At 42.4% G+C, this 22,755-nt stretch overlaps 4 protein-coding genes and 2 non-coding genes across 8 annotated transcripts; 4 read left to right on the top strand and 2 right to left on the bottom strand.

The window, feature by feature from the left end:
- Nucleotides 1-208: 208 nt before the first annotated feature.
- On the top strand, nt 209-309 carry LOC115740220. Its single transcript, XR_004015357.1, has one exon. It is a non-coding gene; the product is annotated as a small nucleolar RNA Z103 (small nucleolar RNA).
- Nucleotides 310-490: 181 nt separating this feature from the next.
- LOC115740226 lies at nt 491-585 on the top strand. Its single transcript, XR_004015358.1, has one exon. It is a non-coding gene; the product is annotated as a small nucleolar RNA Z103 (small nucleolar RNA).
- Nucleotides 586-1,241: 656 nt separating this feature from the next.
- LOC115737913 (protein SET DOMAIN GROUP 40) lies at nt 1,242-6,109 on the bottom strand. 2 transcript variants are annotated; one of them, XM_030670328.2, is made up of 6 exons: nt 5,817-6,109; nt 5,544-5,694; nt 5,037-5,168; nt 4,794-4,934; nt 4,209-4,493; nt 1,242-2,046 (listed from the first exon to the last, which is right to left on the bottom strand). In XM_030670328.2, the coding sequence occupies exons 1-6, from the start codon at nt 5,984-5,986 to the stop codon at nt 1,399-1,401; spliced, it is 1,527 nt and encodes a 508-aa protein (XP_030526188.1). In that variant the 5' UTR covers nt 5,987-6,109; the 3' UTR covers nt 1,242-1,398. The 2 variants fall into 2 exon arrangements, with proteins under 2 accessions (XP_030526188.1, XP_030526206.1); XM_030670346.2 differs by having other exon boundaries at nt 5,037-5,140; nt 5,817-5,956.
- Nucleotides 6,110-8,590: 2,481 nt separating this feature from the next.
- LOC115734732 (phytoene synthase 2, chloroplastic-like) lies at nt 8,591-12,055 on the top strand. Of its 2 annotated transcripts, none has more exons than XM_030665635.2 (7): nt 8,591-8,809; nt 8,901-9,480; nt 9,645-9,695; nt 10,081-10,253; nt 10,557-10,792; nt 11,264-11,456; nt 11,564-12,055. In XM_030665635.2, the coding sequence occupies exons 2-7, from the start codon at nt 9,039-9,041 to the stop codon at nt 11,759-11,761; spliced, it is 1,293 nt and encodes a 430-aa protein (XP_030521495.1). In that variant the 5' UTR covers nt 8,591-8,809; nt 8,901-9,038; the 3' UTR covers nt 11,762-12,055. The 2 variants fall into 2 exon arrangements, with proteins under 2 accessions (XP_030521495.1, XP_030521503.1); XM_030665643.2 differs by having other exon boundaries at nt 8,591-8,813.
- Nucleotides 12,056-15,382: 3,327 nt separating this feature from the next.
- On the top strand, nt 15,383-18,011 carry LOC125313722 (phytoene synthase 2, chloroplastic-like). The gene is made up of 6 exons (XM_048273615.1): nt 15,383-15,903; nt 16,062-16,112; nt 16,463-16,635; nt 16,957-17,192; nt 17,343-17,535; nt 17,677-18,011. The coding sequence occupies exons 1-6, from the start codon at nt 15,465-15,467 to the stop codon at nt 17,854-17,856; spliced, it is 1,272 nt and encodes a 423-aa protein (XP_048129572.1). The 5' UTR covers nt 15,383-15,464; the 3' UTR covers nt 17,857-18,011.
- A 3,200-nt stretch (nt 18,012-21,211) lies between these two features.
- LOC115734752 (glutathione S-transferase F12) lies at nt 21,212-22,293 on the bottom strand. Its single transcript, XM_030665654.2, has 3 exons — nt 22,047-22,293; nt 21,892-21,940; nt 21,212-21,801 (listed from the first exon to the last, which is right to left on the bottom strand). The coding sequence occupies exons 1-3, from the start codon at nt 22,290-22,292 to the stop codon at nt 21,359-21,361; spliced, it is 738 nt and encodes a 245-aa protein (XP_030521514.2). The 5' UTR covers nt 22,293; the 3' UTR covers nt 21,212-21,358.
- Between the last annotated feature and the right edge of the window lie 462 nt (nt 22,294-22,755).

Below are 22,755 nucleotides of genomic sequence, written 5' to 3'. Positions count from 1 at the left end.
ACTGATTACCTGCGCTGTGACTTCCCGTGAGCGCTGTGTATGAGCTGACGCTAGATTCGTCCGTGTCTGCCTCCGCTTCTGCCTCGTAGTGCGCTCTTCTCTCGCTCTACGGTCGGGCAGATTGGAGACATTCGGTTAGAAAAAGAATGCTTTTTCTAAAGTGACGCATCTCGAGTGTTTGCTGAAATGTTTTTGCGGAAGAGGGGGTTTGGAGGTGATGACTATTTCCCCAGATGATCGACGCTGATTATACTGTGCTACTTTAGCGTTCCTCTTTGTTGAGGAACCAAGCCAGTCTTGCTGATCCATTTCACTCTTCCATGGAAAAAAATTGATTTTCTTGCAGCGATTGAAGTTTCCTTTTTGTCTCGCTGATTCCCTTAAGTCGACAAGGAATTGGGTTTCTAGCTGATCTGATTTTAGGAAAGAACTTTGCATCGGCACGACAGATTAGAACATTGGATTAGGGTTTTCTCTTGTTTGAGATAAGGTGGAGATGATGATTATTTCCCCAGATGATCGACGCTGATTAAACTGCGCGAACTTTTTCTCGTTTGAGAAATCCAAGCCAGGTGTCTGATCCATCTTTTCTCAGCCCCTTCTTTAACCCTAAAAGATCAAATTGTTAATTGGGATTAATAACATCAAGAAAGTAATAAACTCTATTTGAGGAGACAATTAATCTCAACATCTCTGGTGAAATTCGTAGTGAGAGTTGAATCTTAATGTCTTATTTAATTTTTAATTTTTTTAAAAAATTAAATCTTAGCATTGCATAAATGAAAAGAAAAATCAGGTAGAATTGGATTTTTTATGGGACAAAAAAGAATTTGACCGTTTGTGCCGAATAGAACTTGAGAGGACCTAGCCTATGACAACCCACAAATTGCACATTTCTTAGCAGTTGTTGCCTTGTTGGTATCTTGGAGGTGAGCAAAGATGGATGAAACATCGAATGAGAAACCGAATGAAAGGAAACATTTTGAGCATTTTGCCCAACATCCCTTGACACATGGTAAATCAAGCTCGAAGAGGGAAAATCTTGCACAGCTTGTATACCACAGAAAACCATAAGTATCATCACATTCAAATCCCGGTATTGGTCTTTGAGCAATTGAACCAGAAAGACCGTTGCAGAGGGTGCTGGGTTACAGACTCCAGTTAACTAGCCATTTTGAACTCAATGCTCCGAAGACAGCAAAAAAAAATCCATAGCCCAAGACCGGATATGCTACTGACACAAAATTTTAAGTGCCAAAGATGACTTCATCATAACCTGCCATTTGCTACACTAATGCAAGATACTTCTCGTGCAAAAGCATATGCATATGCTCTGCTATTGCTCTCTAGAAGCATCTTGGTAAAACGGAATCTCGCATCTGATGATTCAAACGTCAGTCAGCACATTCCATTTCGAGGCACCGGAGAGTGAATGCGGTCAATTACATTTGAACAATAAGTGATGCAATCCACAAGCGTTCTCTTATACCTCAGCCTCCACTGAACTGCTAATTTCCACCTCTCCAATTGCCTTTGGATCTTCCAAGACATCGATACTGCAACACTAGCTCTGCTTCGCAGGCCAAGGGTTTCTAAAAAGGCATGGCTTTCAGCTCCAAGTTTCGAAAGCACGTCAAAAAGCTGGACAGGGGTATCGGTACCATCCACTTGGTTGAGGGTACATAGGAGAAGTTGGTCATCTTCAATTGAAGTGGGCAGGTTGTGCAGAATGGTGCTGCAACACTTCAACATTAGGTGCATAACGCGCATCTCATTTTCTGGAGAGAGTTGAGACCCTGAATATGCCAGATGCCCCACAGACCTCCGCTGGTTTGAAGGGGTGGCCCATAGTCGCAATGTGGACAACAGTGCATAAGAAGGCTCGCCACCTTGATTAATGTACAGAGATTCTGTCGGCCATGAGCTGCAAGAAGACACCCCAGGTTCGAGGGGAATGTATACCTTGTCGTTTGGATTGTTGTCAAGAAGAAAACCATAATGCTCCAGCAGCTCCAAATTAGTGTACATTCCATAGCTCAAGAGAACCTGCATATGACAGGACACCGTTAGAGATTGTCTTGTCCTCATTATCAGAAGAACATAGTATGGAATGGCCGACCATACTGATTATTCGACCAAACAGAATGGTCCAGCTGAAAGGTGCACCGAGACTATTTTCGACCTATTAAGGTGACAAAAGACGGCCAGACTAGGTAGGTATTTACATTAAACGTTATAGCTTATCTTGGTAGACAATTTACTAAAGACGTCACAAACAAATGATGATAGGGCCAGTTCTCGGCCATTCCACTTGAAACTGAACTTTTTCATTTTCAGATACATACAGAATTTGAAGGAAGTTACGACATCAGTTATTTTAACATCATCAAACCTAATAGGGAGAATTAAACAACAAATTTATGGAAACGAGATACTCTGCAAGCGTGGGCTTCAGATCCAACAGCCAGATTGAAGAATAAAACCGGAAATGGCAACCCCAACTTACAAAAGATTGGGTATCATAAGTACCATAGATAGGCATACATGTTCGAGAGGTAACTCAGGCTGAATCTTTCTTCACTGACTTACATTACTGGCAGAACCGAAACTCTGAAGCCTAAGTAATTTCACCACAATATGAACGGCAGTAGGTAAGATGCATGCACTAAGTGGTTGAATGGCCACATCCATATATGCCCAGTGCAAATATTCCAGCGAAACTGTGAATCAGTAATGCAAGTGTACAGCTTCATGGAGGAGACAACACATTAAACAATCAAGGATTGTCCCACAGCGACAGATGAAGGAATATCCAATAAAATAATCCTACAAGAAAAATAGGGCTTGAGGCCTTATCCTTGTGCTCCAATAGTGGATGCTCAACAGAAATTGCAAAACTGCTGGATGTTAAGAAGTATAGACACCTGGCTTCTAAGTTACTTTGATCTGGCTTGGGATTGCACAGAAGTTTCTTTTGTGAATGAAGGTCAGTTGAACTCGCCAGCCTCTTTCAAACCAACCAAGAGCCAAAGAAAAGATATGGGCCAGCAGCAGTAGAAGTAGGAGGTACAAACAATTAATTTTACGAATATGATTTCTAAATCATTGATTTACCGTGAAACAGACGCAACCTATTTGAAGATTTGCGAATTTTGAGGTCAGAAAGGAGTCCCTATATTTGAAAGGGGAATTTGCAAGGGAACTGCAAACAAGTGTCTGCTAAGGGAAACTGCTTTCTGAATGAGCAACTGAAAGAGAACCAAAATCCAAAGAAAACTACTGAAAGTAAAATCAAGGACCTTAAATTTCTATAGGAAACCATGAAAGCTTGTGCATTCAAACAAATCCAGGAAAAGATTGAAACAGAGAACATCTAAAGTGCCCACTAGAAGAGAGACCACTGTTACCAATGGAGCTTTTTGGAACTTAAATAGAGATAGGTTGTGCCCTCAGATAGCCAGCCCCTGTAAGAACACTTCAAAGGATCTTAAATGATATAGACTCTTTACATTTGGTCAGAAAATAAGACATGTTTTTAGTAAGTGAACTGTAGAATAAGATAATCCATATAGCCAACCCTGCCTAAATGGAAATAACTATGAATTGTCCTCTGACTAACAAAGTATACAGCAAGAATTCCGTTCAACCAATGTCAAAGAAACACAATCTTTCAAACTAAGTAACAACTCAATAGACATACCTCTAACCAGATATTTGCCACCATATATCACAAATCATAACAGAAAGAAGACCCATTTCTCTAAATTACCATTGGAAACTAGGCCCTGGACCTTGGTGATCAAACAATGAAAGTTATCCACAAAATATTCACAGAAAAGTTCTCTTGAACCAATCTCACCCTCCACTTCATTGATCACCCACAAAACTTCTAAGCTTAGTCTAGAGTATAGGCACCCCCAAGCGCTATAATTAGTTTCCACGTGGTACGACACTAAGTCCAGACAAAAGGATGACAAGCAAGAATGTTTCTGAGGAAGAACAGATGCAGGAACTACAGCATACATTTCGAAACAGATAATTGGAAAGCTTGCTAAGCAGAACTTGCATTTACTGCATCCTGAAACTAAAAGCCAAAACGAGGGAAAAAAATAAGGCATCGATTACTTTGATTCTCTTATAGCAATCACAAAATAATGCTGCTTTATGAGAACATCCACTTTAAGATGATCCAAAAGATGTTATAGTACCTGTTCGCCTCTCACGTAATGCTGTCTAGCATAGAAGCAATATGCGTTGACACTTTCTTCAAATCCCCCATCTGTCAATCGCTGAGGAAGAGTGTCCAACTGCTCTGATTTCATGTTATATTCAGCTTCCTCAGAGCACACAGAACCAACTTGCAGGGACCTTGGAAGAGTTGTATTGTCTGCTTCTGCCAAATCCCCTCCAGGCGCAGCATAGTTGAACAAGTCCCCCACAGGACATAAACATCCAGCTTCATCCCATGGAACGTGCAATGTCCTTGAGGATATCTAGAATACAATCAAGATTTCAAAGTTTAAATGTTGAAACGAAGAAGCTAGAAACATGTAACCAAAATAACTATTGGCCTATGGGGCATGACATTGCAGATAAATGATTTTCAAGCACGGAGCCAGTAAAAAAAATAACGGAAGTGTCAGTTCCTGACTTGCAGTAGCGTAAGGCCTAAACAGTTTGTCCAAAAATTAGATCTAATAGAACAAGTTGCAGGAGAAGACCATACCACATCAATGTATGAACAAACAAGTTATGGAACATCAACTGTGCAAGAAAAGAATAAGTAACCTCACAGTTGAAGAAGCCCAAAGCCAACTTTTGAAAGTTAGAAGTGTAGGCTTAAACTTAAGTTCCTCCATAAGTACACGAGCTTCTTTCCATTCTGCCTCGGCCTTCCATTTGGCCTTCTTGGCCACCCAAATTGCATCATCCTCCTATCAACATTGGGAAAACCACTTCTAAATAAAGACAAAAGTAAATTTACTCACAAGTGATGCAAGAAATTGTAACTCCGAGTGCAAGTATATACGTTGAACCTGGAAAGCTTGCACTTCAAACTGCCTGAAAGTCGGAAGTGTGCTGTAACATTTGGGAAGGTTCTTTAAGTAAGGGTACCACCATGATTTCTTCCCTTTACCCACTTCATATAGCAAACAAACAGTCAAAGTCTGCATTCAAATGCAACAATCATATAAACATGAATCTAGATATTCAGCAGATACTGTGGTTCTGGATCTTTAATCATCTACACAATTTGAATCGGGAGGGAAAAGAAAAAAAAGCTACGCTAGGGTGCCAGTTCATTTCGCATCATTGTTTTAGTTTTGACTAGTTGTATCACCTACTGTCATGATCAATTTGGTCCACTACGATAAAAAGTTGCTTTCATAATCAAATGGGTCGAAACATGTAAATGCAGGTCTGTTTCTGATTTTCTTGTCATGTTATATTCCTATTTGAGTTTCTCAATATATTCGTCTCGTGTCGGAAATCCATAGGCTTTTATTGATGAAAGGGTGCTATCAAATTCCAAGCATGATCACCTGAGCGGAGGAGAGAGAGGGACGATTCTTGACAGCAGCAGACAGACATTGATCATCCATCAAGAGCCTCTCTGTGGTCAACAAGCATGACTTAGGAACCCTCAACACCATTTCACCTTTCCTAACATCACGAACTGCACCCAACCCTCTCCTGCAAACACAAAGCATCGTCCTATCACATCAAGTATGAAAATTGGTGGGAATAAGGAGACTCAAGAAAGCAGTCATGTTAGCAACTGAAAGGAGATGAAAACCAACGCAACATCGACATACCCGCCTGCTTCGGGGAAGTTGGATACGGAGACAGTGTGGCCGAGACAAGACACGGTGCCAGGCTGCGCCGCCGTTTTGGGAGGGAAAGAGTCGGACACTCCAAGCTCGCAACCCCATTTCAACAAGCTTTCAACTCCTCCCTCTTCGGCTTCCTCGCCGTCTCCTTCCATATTGTCCGGTTCACCCTGTAGTCTAACCCTCCCCTTGCGTTGCTTGTACTCGATGCAAAGGAAGAGTCTTTAGGTTCCTTTTCTTCTGTTTGTACTATAAGAAATGTTGAATTCTAAAGGTCTGGTTTTTTTTTAAATGTTAAATATGTTATAAGACGATGATAATGCGAAAACTAAAGGGAAAAAGAAGGGCACGAAAGTAATGAAATTTAGGGTATTCATGGAGGAGTTGGGCAGTTGATTCGAACGTATCCAGACGCAGGTCAGAGAAAGAGGAGTAAAATGAGTCGTGGGCCTTTTCGCCGTCGCGATCTTTGGGGCTCTTGGGGTAACTTTCTCCCAGTAGTCTGCCGAAGGACACCAAGTTGGGCTATAGAAGAACCCTAGCATACTCAAGAAAAGTAGGTGACAAACCTGAGAGATGTCAAAATGGGTTGTGAAAAAGGCCCAAGTCAAGAAACTGGGGAAGAGTTTCTTGTTCCTATCCAATAGGAATCCGCATCACTCTATCATATCTACTTCTTCTTCTTCTTCTATCAACAATTAGGCCCCTCTTATGATGCACTGTCGTCTCACATTTGCACCTGCCATGAGCCGGCACTAGTTCAGGGAATCTATGGACAGCCTCGGCAAGGAGAAGCAGGCGATGCGCGTAGTCATGTGACTAAGCCTATAACTCGAACTTGGAGCTGCCACCATGTCATTTACATATGTGCGTGTCTTGTCGGAAAACATCAACTACTACTCGCACCTTGCTGTGTTTTTATCAGCAAATGCGCATGTTACTGTGCTTCTTTGTCGTCTGGCCGGTGCTCCGGATCAACATTTACCGCTAAGCCAAAGGGAAAACAAGAGCTCCAATACAAAAGTGGAGGCCCTGTTGAACCAATTGCTACGACATCCACGCACCCAGTAGTCTTATTTTCCTGTCTGCAGCCAAGAACATGGCTGATACGGCTCTGGGACAGGAATGGATCTGGTCTTCCGTTTCCTATGCCACGAATTGGATGACTCGTTCATGTCCATTACCCAAGTAAAGACAACGATGAGAGAGAGAGACAGAGAGAGAGAGGACAACAGCATCAATGTGAAAAGTCTTAACAAAGTTAGAAGTCAAACAAAGTGCCAAAGGGCTGCGTGGCAACGAGCTGACCCTGAGCGCACTTACAAAATGCGTGGACGTGGCCGAGGACGAGAGGCAGACCAGAGCAATGGGGGTTCGTGCTCTGCTCTTTTTTCCTAAAGATTTCCCCCCACTTGCTGACAAATAGAGAGGGTCGGTCATATCCACACGACCCACTTCCTAATGCTCCATCAATTACTCTCCCTAATCCTTCCATGGTAAACATACTCGTTTCTTTAATCACAATGTCCACAACAATACATGCAGATTTCTTCTCCTCAGATTACACATTACCGGCGCCTCGGCTTATGCTTATTCCTTTAGCTGAAAGCGGCGTGTATTTGATTGTGTCCAGTGCTACAAATGCGTAATAATTCATATATTGTTACAGTCTCTCTCTATTTGACATATACATAATTTAGGGGGTATAATTTTTTTTTTTGGTCGAATAGGGGGTATAATTTGAAGATCTATATAAAGTACATCCAAGTAGTCATGAAATGGAAACCTTGATAAGAAATCATTTACCAAGATTAAAAAAAAAAAAAAAAGGTGCTCGAGTCCTAGTATGAAATGGAGAAATTCCCTTGTGTCTTTTTCCTATTTTCGCAAGAGGAGGTTACTGTTTCGAGTAGATACTGAGCGCGCGGAAGGGGGGGTGTGGGGGGCCCACCACGACCCCCGAGATCTTGTCCTGGTTAAACCATCAATCAGGGTAGGAAACGTGGACAAGCCCATCTCCATCTTTGATAACGTTATCCCCAACTCATTGGGCAACTCTTCCACGCGTCCTTCGCTTCGGTGCCTGGACAGATACACTGTGTCTGAGTCTGTCGCGACTTTGCCTTTCTTTCTTGTTATTTGATTACAGTGCTCCTAATCGGGAGCATGAGCCTCGTGTCTTGTTTTAAATTTGCTCGCTACAACGTCTAAATCCACATGCTACGAAATCACTTTGGCAAATTGCAGAAGAAATTTCCAAAATATATATTGATGTGTGGGTCTCGTGTCGTGTTTTCAAATGTGAATATACCCCCGGGCATTTGACGGAGCATCGACCTGGGAGCCTCAGGCCTAACCACAGGTGAAAACGACCAGTGAAAAGGCTGAACCAATCGCCGTTGGGAGAGCGAGGAAACGAGAACCAGTAACTGCTGCGATCCATTCCCTGCCCTCCACAAAGCACAGAAGAGAAAAACAAAAGCAAAGCAGCTGCAGAAGCAGTGAAGCGAAGAGGCAACAGAACGTCGCCATAGTCTCGAACACTCTTTAAGAGTGTGGCAGTTGTTAGTTCTTTCCTCTGTATTCTTTCCACTGTTCCTTCGTTTGCGACGTCGATATTGGGAAGTCCCCCACGCTTTTTAATTGATTCGTGGGATTGAGTGGAGCCACTGATTCGATTCAAGGGGGGTGTATGTGGCGAGGACATGTGGGGCTTCTTCTTCACCTTGTCACCGCACAGGATGTCATCACCATTATTTTCTGTCCATCTTTATTGCGCTTGTGTTGGGAGGGATTGAAACGCGTTCAAGAGAGGGTACGACTGTGAGTGCTCTTTCATTCAGACAGAGAAGGAAAGTGGGGAAAGAGAAAAAAGAAAACTTTTTCATTTGTCCCTTTGAACCAGCACGAGCCGTGGTTTTCTACCTCGTCTCCTCGAAGATTTAGGCTCGATAATTATGTGAGAGATTGCCGTTCACGTGAGTGTCATTTTTGTTTCTGACGATCTTTTTTTTTTTTCTCCTCTTTTTCTCTCCTGGGCATTTCTTAGCCCTTCTGATTTGATCGCAGACTTCTGTTGACGGAGCTTGGTCTTTTTGCTGCTCCAGAGCTCCACTCTTGTGCTGGGTCAGCTCGATTTTACGAAATTCTCGATCCTCCGCTCGCAGAGTGCAGTGAAGTGTACTGAATTTATTCGAGTTTGGCAACATGCCCACGACATTATCATGGGTTGCGACTGCCCTCAACCCGGAGACTATCCCCGCGAGCCTCGGTTTTGTCGAATCGTTTCGCTTCTCGGATTCGTCAAGCTTCGTCCTTGGAGAGAGGCGGCAGGTGTTCAGCCACAGGACTAACAAGGGTAAAAGCCAGAAACTGAGTTGTTGCTCGATGAGCAGCACGAGCACGCCCTCGAGCTTGATTACGAGCCCGACAGCTGGGGAAGAAAAAGCCGCGGCGGCAGTGTCGTCGGAGCAGAGGGTGAACAGCGTGGTGCTGAAGCAGGCGGCTCTGGTGAGCGAGCGCCTGAGGTCAAAGGCCAATCTGGAGGTCAAACCCGATATTGTTCTTCCGGGGACTTTGAGCTTGTTGAGCGATGCTTATGACAGATGCGGCGAGGTCTGCGCTGAATATGCGAAGACTTTTTACTTGGGTTAGCCAAATCAGCCTTCTTTATCTGCTTTTCTCATACGTATTATCAAACTCCTTTGATATTCTTATGGGTTCTTTTCTCTTTGTTTCTTCCAGAAATTGATTTGGTTTTGGGTAGGTATAATCCGGTGATTTGATCTTATCTGCTTATTTTTGGGTTTGCAGGGACGTTGCTCATGACTCCGGAAAGGCGCAGAGCTATATGGGCGATATATGGTGGGTTGGATGCTGTGGCCTCATTTTTTGAAAGTACTCCATTGAAAGTCTCCATAGCTTTACAGGTTTTACTGGTTTGGCCTGTTTCAAAGATAATTTTCTCCTTACTAGCTGGTAGGAAAAAATTGGCTGATCACATAGAAAGCAAAAACTAGAAAAGGAATTTCAGTGCCTGAAGCTAAGTGACCCAGGTCCCTGTCAAAGTAAGCGAATTTGGTGGTTTCTTCTTCATTTAGTAATCTGCAATTTCTTTGTTTATATTTGGCATTTGGCATGTGAAAGTTTGGTACTTCGGGTCAATTTCACTTTAATTGGCTGAAGCTTGTGTATGGGACTAGAATGCTGTAATCATCCATTGATGTTGACTTTTCACATACGATTGCAGTTTGGTGCAGGAGGACTGATGAACTTGTAGACGGGCCTAATGCTTCACACATAACACCTACTGCTTTAGATAGGTGGGGATCGAGGTTGGAAGAACTTTTTCAAGGGCGTCCATTCGATATGTTCGATGCTGCTTTATCGGATACTGTTGTAAAATTCCCAGTTGACATCCAGGTCTTGGATCTTGCTCAAGAAATCTTTTGTTGATGAATCATGTCGGAGCATTTCATGAAACATCATAATTTGCTGCATATGGGGGTGGCTCATTCTCTCCAGTCTCCAAGGAACTCTTTGGATACATCTCTCTGTTCTGTCATTTAGGATATGGCTTTGGAGCGGTTGCAAGTACAGTTATATCTGGAACATCATAGGAATATGAACTCATTTGGGTTGTTTAAACTAGCGTCAAGGAGGCATGCCATAGGGGCCTTTGTATTTCTGAAACTCTGACGCATGGTTTTGCTTTTGTTGTTGCAGCCATTTAAAGACATGATTGAAGGGATGAGGATGGACCTCAAGAAGTCACGATACAAGAACTTCGACGAGCTATATCTCTATTGCTATTATGTGGCGGGTACTGTCGGTTTGATGAGCGTTCCAGTCATGGGAATAGCACCCGACTCCCAGGCTACGACGGAGAGTGTCTATAATGCTGCATTGGCCTTGGGAATTGCTAATCAGCTGACAAACATTCTCAGGGATGTTGGCGAAGAGTAAGTTCAGACCCATCCTATTTCTCATATGCTTTAAGTATTACATGTTTTGCTAAAATTGTCAAGAATGTCTTGCTGTGAAGTGAAAGTAGGTTTTACCAAAGGCACTAACCATCCCATGATGATGACAGCTGAGAGAAAGTCCCCTGGTTGATTTGAGTATTTGGGCCTATCATGGATAACTGGAAACTCGTGACTTCTTCAATCCCCTAAGAACCTTGTACATATCTAAGCCTGCTGCATTTGTCTACAATAGAATTGCATTTTATTCCATGAAAAAGGAGCACTCTGAGGAATGGTTCAAGTACGAATGGGATATGTCTGGTCACTTTTTCAGGCACAAAATCATGTGATCGTTGCTCTCTTTCTCTCCAATGTTCGCAACCCTTCAGTGGTTTTGACAGTTATCAATCGTAAGTACATGACTGTCGCACCTTAAATGACGGATTATCTTGTATCTCCTTTTTCCAGTGCAAGAAGAGGAAGGATTTATCTGCCACAAGATGAGTTGGCCCAGGCGGGACTTTCAGATGACGACATATTCGCGGGGAAGGTCACAGATAGATGGAGGTTCTTCATGAAGAATCAGATCAGGAGGGCCAGGATGTTCTTCAATGAGGCAGAGAAAGGAGTGACCGAGCTGAATGCAGCCAGTAGATGGCCGGTCAGCCATCTAAACCTTTCCATCAATTGAAATAACCAGAAGCCCATTTTCTTTCATTTCGGGTGGACGGATCTGGTGATAATAAGTCTTGGTTTCGGTAAATGCAGGTATGGGCATCTTTGTTGCTGTACCGTCAGATTCTGGACGAAATCGAAGCTAACGGCTACGACAACTTCACAAGGCGGGCCTATGTGAGCAAGGTCAAGAAACTAGCTTCTCTGCCAATTGCTTATACTAAGTCTCTCACGGCTCCGGCCCCAGCATCATCTCCTCTTATCAAGGCACGACCAAATCAAACACGGTGATCAACCCAGCATGCAGTTGTACATTAGAAATTGATATACTGCAAAAAGTGGTCATAAATTTGTATTGATTTATCTTTTGAATCTGTAAAAAAAAAAAAGGAGTGGAATTTTCTTCCTCTCCGTCAAGTTGTGATCCTTACGATAAAATTGGCATGGCAGTGTCGCTGTAGGAAAGACTGCCTCTGTTCATTGGAGTAGCAGAAATATTGAAACCACGTTGAAGAGTTTCGCTACTTTGCAGGAATAACAAATCGGTAAGAGTTCGGACAATTAACCATTTCACTGCTTTGCTCAATACACTCGAATTGGAGTAATTCTTCACCAGATAATGTCGCAAAATGTAATCGGTCTACGGTATATTATGGTACATTAGAGCCGTAAGACATTTTGCCGTGTAAGATTGCAAAATTCGTCATAGAAGTGGGAAAAAAATTAGGCAGTAATATAGTCAGAGAGGGCAAGCTTCAACCGAGGAGTTATCGTGAACGAATCTCTGAACAATTCAAGTTGTATTACCTAGTTAACTGCCTATCCCTTCGACCTAGTTGCCGCCTACCTCTCATTAAGAGATTTCTTGACTGCCGGAATCTTGACGGGAGTTGCGGCGATGAGCTCGCCAATCTCGGACCTTTCGGATGGCGGGCGTTCCGGAGTAGTTATATTTCAAACTGAATATTCAATAGAGGGTGTATGACCTATGTGCTAACATCCATTGGTTGCCCTCCCCACCCTTCTTACAAATAAATAAAATTAAATTAAAAAAATGGGCTTCGTATTCTCAATTCATACATACTTCTCCCTTTTTTAACCACCGTAGACTTCCACTTCTACTTTTGTGAATTCTTCCGCTACGGCTGCTATGTTTTATTTGCACAAGGTATACATATATAAAGTCAAAATTGTCACGAAAGCAAGCGAGGGAATAATTAAATAAATAGAATAAAAATATAAATCGAACACTAAATTTACTAGGTCCTACGGTCATGAAAGAGCAACAAAGAATTCAATCATAGATTATGCGGTACAGCTAAGATTACAACTAAACTCGAGTCACTCAAATACTTTCGGTATTTTTCAATCCTCAATTACACCCAACAACTCACACAAGGTTTAGCTCGCAATTACTCAAAAAATAATCTCTTTATGTCACAAATGAATTGACCAATCTTTTTGAATTCTTAGTGTAATTCCAGGATCAAAACCTACTATCAAGACTCGGACCGCGCTTCAACGATCGCACGAGAACCAAAGACCAAGAATAATTGTATATAGCCAAGAAAGACGTTCAAAGGCCAATTTTAATAGAGGTAAGATCGGTGCTACCCAGAACGTACTCGTCAAAATCGGATCTTCAATATTTGGAACCTAAAGCCTACCTTGCCATATGTTTCAAGATCTATTCGGGTTCCATATGTATTATTAATCGAACGATCGCAATGAATCATCAACTCTAATGACCAATATTTATTAGGCTACAATTCATATTTAGACACGCACAAAATATGAAATATTAACAAAGTAAAAGTCTCAATCATGAATATCACCGAAAGTAGAAGCTCGGACTAATGATTCTAGATCACACACTCATTATTAGACGCCATAAAATCTCGCAGGAATGCGCGAGGATATAGAAAAATGAATCTGGAACCTTCCTATATGAGCGATTTATCAATTTTTGGAATTTGAAACCTACCATGATATCCTAGAACCCGAAATTAGATCGGCTCCCATATATTCGTTTCTCCAGCTCTCAATTTCACGCAGAAATCATCCTCATCCCTAACGTGAAAAGAGAAAGGAAATCACGTACCGCTGGAAATCGGTCAACCCCATGTCTTGGACTTTCCTTGTTTTCCTTTATCTTGATCGACTAAATAATTTGACTCCCTACTTCAAGTGAGAAAGCTAGGGTTTTTGCTTTAGTATTCCGGTTCGAATATCAACTCCAAATCGAATTTTCCTTTAGGCGACCAGATTTCCTTACAAATTCATTTTGAATTAGGTTTTATTCACGGACTCAAACACGAGATATATTAAAAAAAAATGGCCAACAACTCACATTTATTTTCTGTCAATTTTATAGCTCATTGGGAGACACATCCTTAAATGTTGGCCGGTCGTAACTCGTTGTATGGTATGTCGTAACACACAAGAACCTAAATTTTTTGCGATCTAACGGACGTGATTCACTCTTCTTCTTTTTTTCCCTTCTGACATCGAAATATTGAGATTCGTTGCTCAAGACTCCTTAGAAACACCGGAGTTCTCCTCCCTTAAGATTTGTCTTGATCTTCGAGCACCATGAGCTGAGGGAATCCCAACTACCACCTCTGTAATTGTCAATTGTCAACGAAGAAAAGCCCAACTGCCACTTCTCAAGCCATCAGCCACCGTGTCCAAAGAGACCTTCCAAGTCCCAACTACCAAGTTCATGCATATCTCATCATTTTCGAAAAAGAATGCATTGGATATGTCTCGTTATCGTCGCTATCTCATTATAAGCACACAAATAGAAAAGTCGAACATCGGAGAATTAGGGCCCTGGAGGCATGAATCACGATGCTTTCTTTGTCCGTGCAATGATACAATCCCTTTTTTGGGTAAAGCCTTTTCAACTAATTGAGCATCAGAGAGGCAGTTTCCAGATTTCCCGAGTTTCAAATTTTTGTAATCGATGAGTCATCTATCAACTCCCTTTCCTTGAGCCAAAGGTTATTCAGAAAAATATCTTGGGTGACTGGGTGAGAGTGATTAAGAAATGATAAGTACCATGATTTTAAGATAATTAGTTGTATTGATTAGATTATGGACGTGACAAATGTTGTCGATTCTAATATAATCCACATGGAACGCACAAACTTTCTTTTGTTACTATTTCAGTCGAGACAACAATTTGTCCATTTTGACTCCCCTCTCTCGAATCACTTTTTTGGAAAGAGAAAGAAAGGTTAATCCCACCTGTCCAACAACGTGCGAAACCACTTGGTCAGGATCATCTGTACATGTCAAAAGCCTGATCTTAAATCGGTTTTGGGACACGCAAGATGCTAACATGAGCTTTCAAGTAATGGACTTGCATCGACGCTCTTTAGTCTTGAACATAGAGCAACTCATACACGTTTGTCTTTGCTTGATGATGTTGCTGCGATCCTATTTGGCCAGACATTCTGGGACAAAAATGCCCGTCTGTAGCACGAAATACAGCAAGTGACATGTATGTGGTCGCCGTCCGGTGAAACCACTTGTGCCGGTGGTGAGATTGGTAGGTCAATAGAGATGAAATTACCTATTTCGTTTACTTTGAGACAAACCTTGGCAACTTTGGAAAAAAGAAAATACTTTGCCGACAGTCTTACAAGATTGTCAGTTATTTATGATCATAGATTCACACATCATTATCGCATGTTTTGCATAAAACACTCATTAATTCGAAAATCGTAGGGTAAAAAATAATGACAGTACTGTTAAATTGTCAGACTAGCGGCTTCCTTGAAAAAATGCCCCATTTTGGGAATTTTTTTGAAATTTTCCCTCTCTTGGCCCTTCTTATTTTAGATAGCTGAGTTCTCTTGACGGAGCTTTGGATTTTTGCTGCTCCAGAGCTTCATTCTCGTACTTGGTCAGCTCAAAAGTTTACGTTGTTCTCGATCCTCCACTCGCAGAGCGCGGTGAAGTGAAAGTGAACATATTCGAGTTTGGCAACATGCCCATGACATTATCATGGGTTGCGACCACCCTCAACCTGGAGACTATCCCCAGAAGCCCCGGCTTTGACCGTTTGTTTCGCTACTGGCATTCGTCAAGATTCCTGCTTGCAGAGAGGCGGCAAGCGTTCAGCCGGAGGACAAAGAAGGGTAGAAGCCAGAAACTAAGTTGGTGCTCGATAAGCAGCATGAGCTCGGCCTCAAGCTCAATTGTGAGCTTGGCGGCGGACGGAGAAGCCACAGCGGCGGCGTCCTCGGAGCAGAGGGTGAACAGGATGGTGCTGAAGCAGGCGGCTCTGATGAGCGAGCGACTGAGGTCAAAGGCCAATCCGGAGGTCAGACCCGATATTGTTCTTCCCGGGACTTTGAGCTTATTGGACGATGCTTATGACAGATGCGGCGAAGTCTGCGCTGAATATGCCAAGACTTTTTACTTGGGTTAGCCAACCATCCTTCTTTATCTGCTTTCTCCATACTCGTTGTTTATTTCCTTTCCTAATGTTACAGATTTTTCTCTGTGTTTCTTCGAGGAATTTTTTTGGTTTCGAGTCGGTATGATCTGGTGAACTTCTTCTCTGCTTATTTGGGGTTTGCAGGGACATTGCTCATGACTCCGGAACAGCGAAGAGCTATGTGGGCAATAAGCGGTGGGTTCGATGTCGTGGCCTCATTTCTTTAAGTACTCTCTTGAAAATCTCCAGAGCTTTGCAGGATTTTACTGGTTTGGCCTATTTCAGAGCGATTTTCTTAGCTTGTGGGGTGTAGTCATCCCTGTCATGGCTGTTTCTTCTTCATTTTGTGATCTTCTTTTTCCTTTGTTTATATCTGGCAGTTCGAAGTTTGGTATTTGTGTATGTAACTAGTATGCTGTCGTCTTCCATTGATGTTGACTTCTCCTTTAGAGTATATACATCCGATGCGAATAGTGGATGGTCAAAGCATTCTTGATTTGGCCCTACACGATGCAGTCCTCGTTCTTAAATACTGTCAATTCCAGTTTGGGGCAGGAGGACGGATGAACTGGTAGACGGGCCTAACGCTTCTCTGCTGACGCCTCACGCTCTAGATAGGTGGGAATCGAGGTTGGAAGAACTCTTTGAAGGGCGTCCATTTGATGTGTTTGATGCTGCTTTATCGGACACCGTAGCCAAGTTCCCGGTCGACATTCAGGTCTCGGATGTCCCTCAAGAGATCTTTTGTTTGATGAATCATGTCTAAGCATTTCATGAAGCATCATAACTTGCTTCGCATCGGGGTGTCTCTAGAACGGAAATTTGCACAGGAAGTCCTGAAACCTTGTTCACCGAATGCGACTGAGTCCTAATTTCAGTTGAATCTTGAGCATTTGTCCAAAGGAACAACCAAGTCATTGCGATGGACAATGCTTATAGTTGCTACAATAATACTCAAAAAGTGCTCATGTGGCATCCTTAGATTGCATTTTTCAGCATTATTGTAGGGCTCAGTGCAATTTTGCTTTTGTTGTTGCAGCCGTTTAAAGACATGATTGAAGGGATGAGGATGGACCTCAGGAAGTCGCGATACGAGAACTTTGACGAGCTATATCTCTATTGCTATTATGTTGCGGGTACCGCGGGTTTCATGGTCGTTCAAGTCTGCGGAATCGCACCTGACTCCCGGGCAACGACGGAGAGCGTCTATAATGCTGCATTGGCCTTGGGAACAGCTAATCAGCTGACCAACATTCTCAGGGACGTCGGCGAAGAGTAGGTTCAGAGCCACCATACTTCATATGCTTTCCTTATCGCAAGTTTTGCTCAAGTTTTCAAGGACCTCTTGCTGTGAACTAGAACTAGGTTTTTTACCAGAGGCAATAACAATTGTCAGTCCTAAGCATATGTCCTTTAATGTCCCAGTGCAAGAAGAGGAAGGATTTATCTGCCGCAAGACGAGCTGGCCCAGGCGGGGCTTTCAGACGACGACATATTCGCGGGGAAGGTCACGGATAAATGGAGGTTCTTCATGAAAGGTCAGATCCGGAGGGCGAGGATGTTCTACGATGAGGCCGAGAGAGGAGTGACCGAGCTGAACGCAGCCAGTAGATGGCCGGTCAGCCATCTAAACCTTGTCATTCATCGAAATAAAGACCAAATGGGGGCTGGTCGCGTGTCCCTGCGCAGTGATTTTCTTTCATTTCGTGCGGACGGTTCTGTTCTGGTGATGTTACCGTCTCCCCGTTTGGTAATGCAGGTGTGGGCATCCTTGTTGATGTACCGCCAGATCCTGGACGAGATCGAAGCCAACGACTACGACAACTTCACAAGGAAGGCCTCCGTGAGCAAGGCCAAGAAACTAGCTTCTCTGCCCATTGCTTTGACGAAATCTCTCGTCGCTCCGGCCCGGACGTCATCTCCTCTAATCAAGGAGTAATTTTGGTACTCTAATTTGGTTCATTGAATGACGTCGAAGAACGTGATTGGCGTGCTATTTTTTATCGTACGGCGTAGCGGCACGACTTTTCGCCGGGCACGGCGATTGCGAAGTCGTCATACAATTTATAGTGCAATACGATATCTTCAATTTCATTTTTATCATTGTATCCAAAAGCCGTAAATAATCAGTTGCACGAAACATTATTGTACTTAGAAAATTTCCGCTATCTATCGAATCGTAATATATGAAATCCACTCGATAAATCAACCTAATATCTCAATCTATCATTATCCTCCAAATGTTTATGTGTCAAAAGTGTTTCCGAGCAAGCTACAATTCTAAGGAAAAAAAAAAAACATTTGTATTGGAAGCGAAGACAAACTAGCGTGTGTTAATATCATAAGAGTGCATGAGTAGAAATGGAAAAAAAAAAGAAGATATATTCGGTGGGTCAAAATTTTAAGGTGGTTAGTCTAATGATAAATGAGTCACTTATCTTTCACGAGATCACGAATTCGATTCGCGTTGTGAGTGAATCTCTAAACAACTCGTGCCGCATTGTATAATTGCGGCATACCTCGTGTGAAAAGACTTCGTGACCGCTAACATCTTGGTGGGAGCAGCCGCGATTGACTTGCCAACCTCCAATCATCGTGCAGCGAGTGGTGCGAAGTAATTATAGTAAGTATAGCTTTAAGCCGAAGTTCAACAGCCGGTGTTAGACCTTATAATAACGTCCAGAGGGGAACTGCTTCATTTAGAGACTTCCCTGCTTTTACTTTTCTAAATCCCTACAAATTGAAGAAAACAAACAGTTTTGACTTTTATTTAAAACAAAAGTCTAGACGGTGGTTTAGAATATCAAGATATTGACCTGGACAACTGCACATGATTTTAAACACTTAAATTATATCTGCTTTGTCTAAATTTAAAACGGTCAAACCGTAAACAAACAACAAAAGCAACTGCGTCGAAGCAAACATGTATTTTCTAAACAGAAGAAGTAGAATCGTAGGCTTTTTTAGACATCTCCTTTTTTTTTTTTTTTATCAAGTCACCATCGAAGGATTGTCATTCGTTTATAGAGAATCCTTACGTTGGAATACTAGGATAATTACCAAAAATTTATAGAATTAATACACTTGTGTCAACTCAATTTTAAATATTTTCATATTTTGCATATTAAGTCCATGACGTGGACATGTTTAAATAATATTTTAATAAAATTGTGAGTTTTTATAATTTTTTGGTTTTTTTCTTTTTTTTTCCTTCACATTTTTTGTTGGCCGAGGGCCAACAACCTTGCCGACATTGGGCGAGGGCATGGCGGCCCTTGCCGGGCCCTACCTTGCCAGGTTTGGGCGAGGTCGTGACGCTCGGATCGTGCAAGGGCCACAACTCCCCCGCCCCTATCCAACAAGGGTGTCCCGACCCTCGCATGTGACCAATGACCTTTGCCAGGCCTCGGTCCCAAAAAAAGAAAAAAAATCGAAAAGTATAAAAAAAACTACTAAAATACTATTAAAAATGTCTACGCTGGCAAGGATATCTGTTATTTACGTGAGCGATTTTCTGTAAAAACTGACCGGATTGACTCATTTGATCAAATGTAAAAATGTCCACGCCGGCGGCAAACCTAAATGCCACATCTTCTACTAGAAGGCCTGACTGCCCCTTCTCAAGCCATCAACAACCAAAAATTTAAAGAGGCCTTCCAAGTCCCAACCAACCAAGGTCTCTCCAGCGAAAGAAAAAAAGTTTCAAACTTTCGGATGGCACGGAGGAGGCACGAATCATGATGAATTCTAAAGATCTTTGTCCGGGCAATGGTGCAATGCTGCCTTCTCTACTAGTTGAGCAACGGGGAATCCGGTTTCCAGATTTGGGGTACCAAACTTTCGTAATTGGCATGTCATTCCAGAAACTCTTAGCAAAAGGTTTTTATGATCTTATCCTCTTGTTCTGCTTTGGTGCAAGATAGCTAGTTGTATTGGCTCCATTGGTTTAGAGTAGAATGAATGGCCTGAAAAAATATTTTCAAAAAAATAATCGCTTATATCGATAATTGAAATGAATAAAAGAAAAGTATTTTCGTCATTTACTCAAACGTTTGGACACAAACTGTTATTGATAATGAAAATATCTTTAATCGATTAATTATTTCAAGCAATATAAATGCTCATTTTTTTATGAAAATATTTATCAAATCACTCATTTCTCGCAAAGGCTCCGTTCATTTTGCGGAAAATGTGATGGTTCTGGAAAATATTTTCTAGAAAATCATTTTTTAGTAAAATGATAATATTTTTCGGTGCTCGGCTGAAACCCGATAATAAACTTAAGAAAAGCATTTTTTGCCGTTTGGTATAGAAAATATGATTTGATTTAATTCGTGCACTTCATTTAATTATTTTCTATATTTAATTTGTCTTTTTTTAAATCAAAATTTTTTATTTTTTATCAATTTTATTTTATTTTATTCTTTTCTTTTTCCTTCTTCTTCGACCGGCCACAAGCGAGCGACAAGCCTGCCCAAGGTCGGCGAGGCTCAAGCTTCCCAGATCCGGCGAGGTTGACCTCGCCCGAGGTCAACAAGTTCAAGCCTTGCCCTATCGGCCAAATCGGCGAGCTCGTTGCTCGTCTATGGCCAGCCATTGGCCTTCAACCTATCGAAGGAAAAAGAAAAAATATATAAAATGAAGAAAAAATAAAAATAATCAAGAATTCAATTTTAAAAAGAAAATAAAAAAAAATACTTAAAAGGAGTGCACGGAGGAGCACGTGCTTGGTCTGGGTGAAAGAAAGAGACAAGAAATCATTTTATCAATTTCCCTACTTTTTAAGGTATTTTTTTCATTGGTGAAAAATATTTTTCTTGATAAATTTATTTTTCGTGAACTGAACGCCGAAAAATCCTAAAAATATTTTTTATAAGTAATTTTTCACGAAACAAATGGAGCATTAGTTTGTTATCTATGTGGTCGACCACATGAGATGTATGTCAATTTTGTAGTCCGCATGGAACGCGCCAACATTTGTTTGTTACCGTTTTATTCTAGAAAATAATTCGTCTATTTTCTTTTGGTTAGAGAAAGGAAAGTTGATCAGATTTTACCGACAACGTGCAAAATTGCTCGATGTGGGATTAGACAATATCAAATAAATTAAGATCGGTTTGTAAAATCGATAAATTAGACAATGCGGGAGACTTTTACTGAGTGTCAAATTTGATCCACTCATTTAAATATGTATTCCAGTTTGCCGCTAATGGGTCACCGAAAAATTATTTACGATTAGAGAAAATACACATGCTTAAAGTTGGATAAATAAAATTTTCATCCTGACAAGTAAATATATTTTCCTAAAGAAGGATTTCTGAGAAACTATATTTCGTAATCACGAAGTTTTCACACGCCCTTAATTATTTAAAGCATCTAAAATGCAAATGGCTTAGAAAGTTCCCAAATGAAGTCCACGAGAGAGCTTTTTCCCAAAGCAATCAGAGAAGGGTCAACAGCTTCTTCCACGAGGGCCGGCTCGATATGTCCTCCCACCAAGCGTTCACGCACTTCCTCTCTTTGACCAAGTGGCCGAGCCCGGCGTCCTCCGTGAGGCACCGGATCGCCGGCAAGTGGCTGAGGTCTGCCAGCGAGAAGAAGTCGCCGGCCAAGTAACTGCTTTTGGACAGCCTCTGCTCGTACGCGTCCATCACCATCTCCAGCTTCTGCTCACAGCTGTGGACCAACGCCAGGTCGCTGCGCAGGCCCAGGCGCGGCGATATCACCAGATGGAACACGAGGTTGAAGGCCAGGTCATTGAAGTTGTGTGCCTCCACCTCGAGCCACTGGTCCACCACGGCCCGCTCCTCCGGCGTCGTGCCCAGCAGGTTGGCCCCCCGGTTGGCGTACTTGGTTGCATAGTACCTTATTATCGCCCTTGACTCTGCATGACAGCGGATATGAAATAATTACTGTCTATACTCATTGCAGCTCGAGAAGTATGGAAGCACAAGCTGTTGACACACGATCTTACCGAAAAGCCTGAAATCGCCGTCCTCCACGGCCGGAACTTGACCAAACGGCTGATGAAAAAAGTACAAATGCTTGCACATGTCAGCCAAAACATACGTAAGAATCTCCAAAAGACGCCGTGTTTTACTCGCAGACGGGAGCTACTAGCCAATGTACCTGTCGTTGGAGGAACTCGGGCTTCTTTTGCTCCCCAGCATCGAGATCGACGTGCACGAGTTCGAACTCCACCTCCTTCTCCAAGAGGCACGCCATCACCCTCTGCGGGCAAGCCGCTCTGGTCGAGCCATACACCTTGACCACCATTTCTCTATCTCTCCCGCCTCCTCGAACGTGCGCGGTGCTGATTTGCAGTACGAAGCTCTCCTCTGGAAATATCTCTGCAAATCGTTGGCGTTCCAGCATGGAAAGGCGTCGGTTTATATAGCAGAAACTGCGGGATCTTTCGCTCGGATTCGCACGAGAACTTGATCGGGATATCGGTGGCCACTTCCACTTGTTCGCGGGCTTCTGTCCGAGAACGGGGGTTGTCGCATGCCACCATCCAAGACCGTTGGTTAATCTCGGACGGTTTGACATACTTGCCACGTGGGCTACGTGTCTTTTTGATGATTTCGGACCGCATGCATCCGACCTCTCCATGGCCCCGCCAAAGACCGACACGATAACATGCTATCGCGTCCGATGATCAGTGGCCCCTTGCTTTGACATCTTATATGGACCGCACCCGTCTGAAATATGTGCACATCGGGCGATACTTAAGTCATGCATCAGTGTTTGACCCTCGACATGTGAGAAGAAAATTCTCTAAGCTGCAATTAATTATTTTATGCAGCGATCTAAGATAATCACGTTTAGATACGCAAAT

This window comes from Rhodamnia argentea, chromosome 2 (genome assembly GCF_020921035.1).
Source record: "Rhodamnia argentea isolate NSW1041297 chromosome 2, ASM2092103v1, whole genome shotgun sequence".
Taxonomy (NCBI): Eukaryota; Viridiplantae; Streptophyta; class Magnoliopsida; order Myrtales; family Myrtaceae; genus Rhodamnia; species Rhodamnia argentea.
Note: the sequence above shows the minus strand (reverse complement) of the source record. Positions and strands in the feature narration are given on the sequence as shown.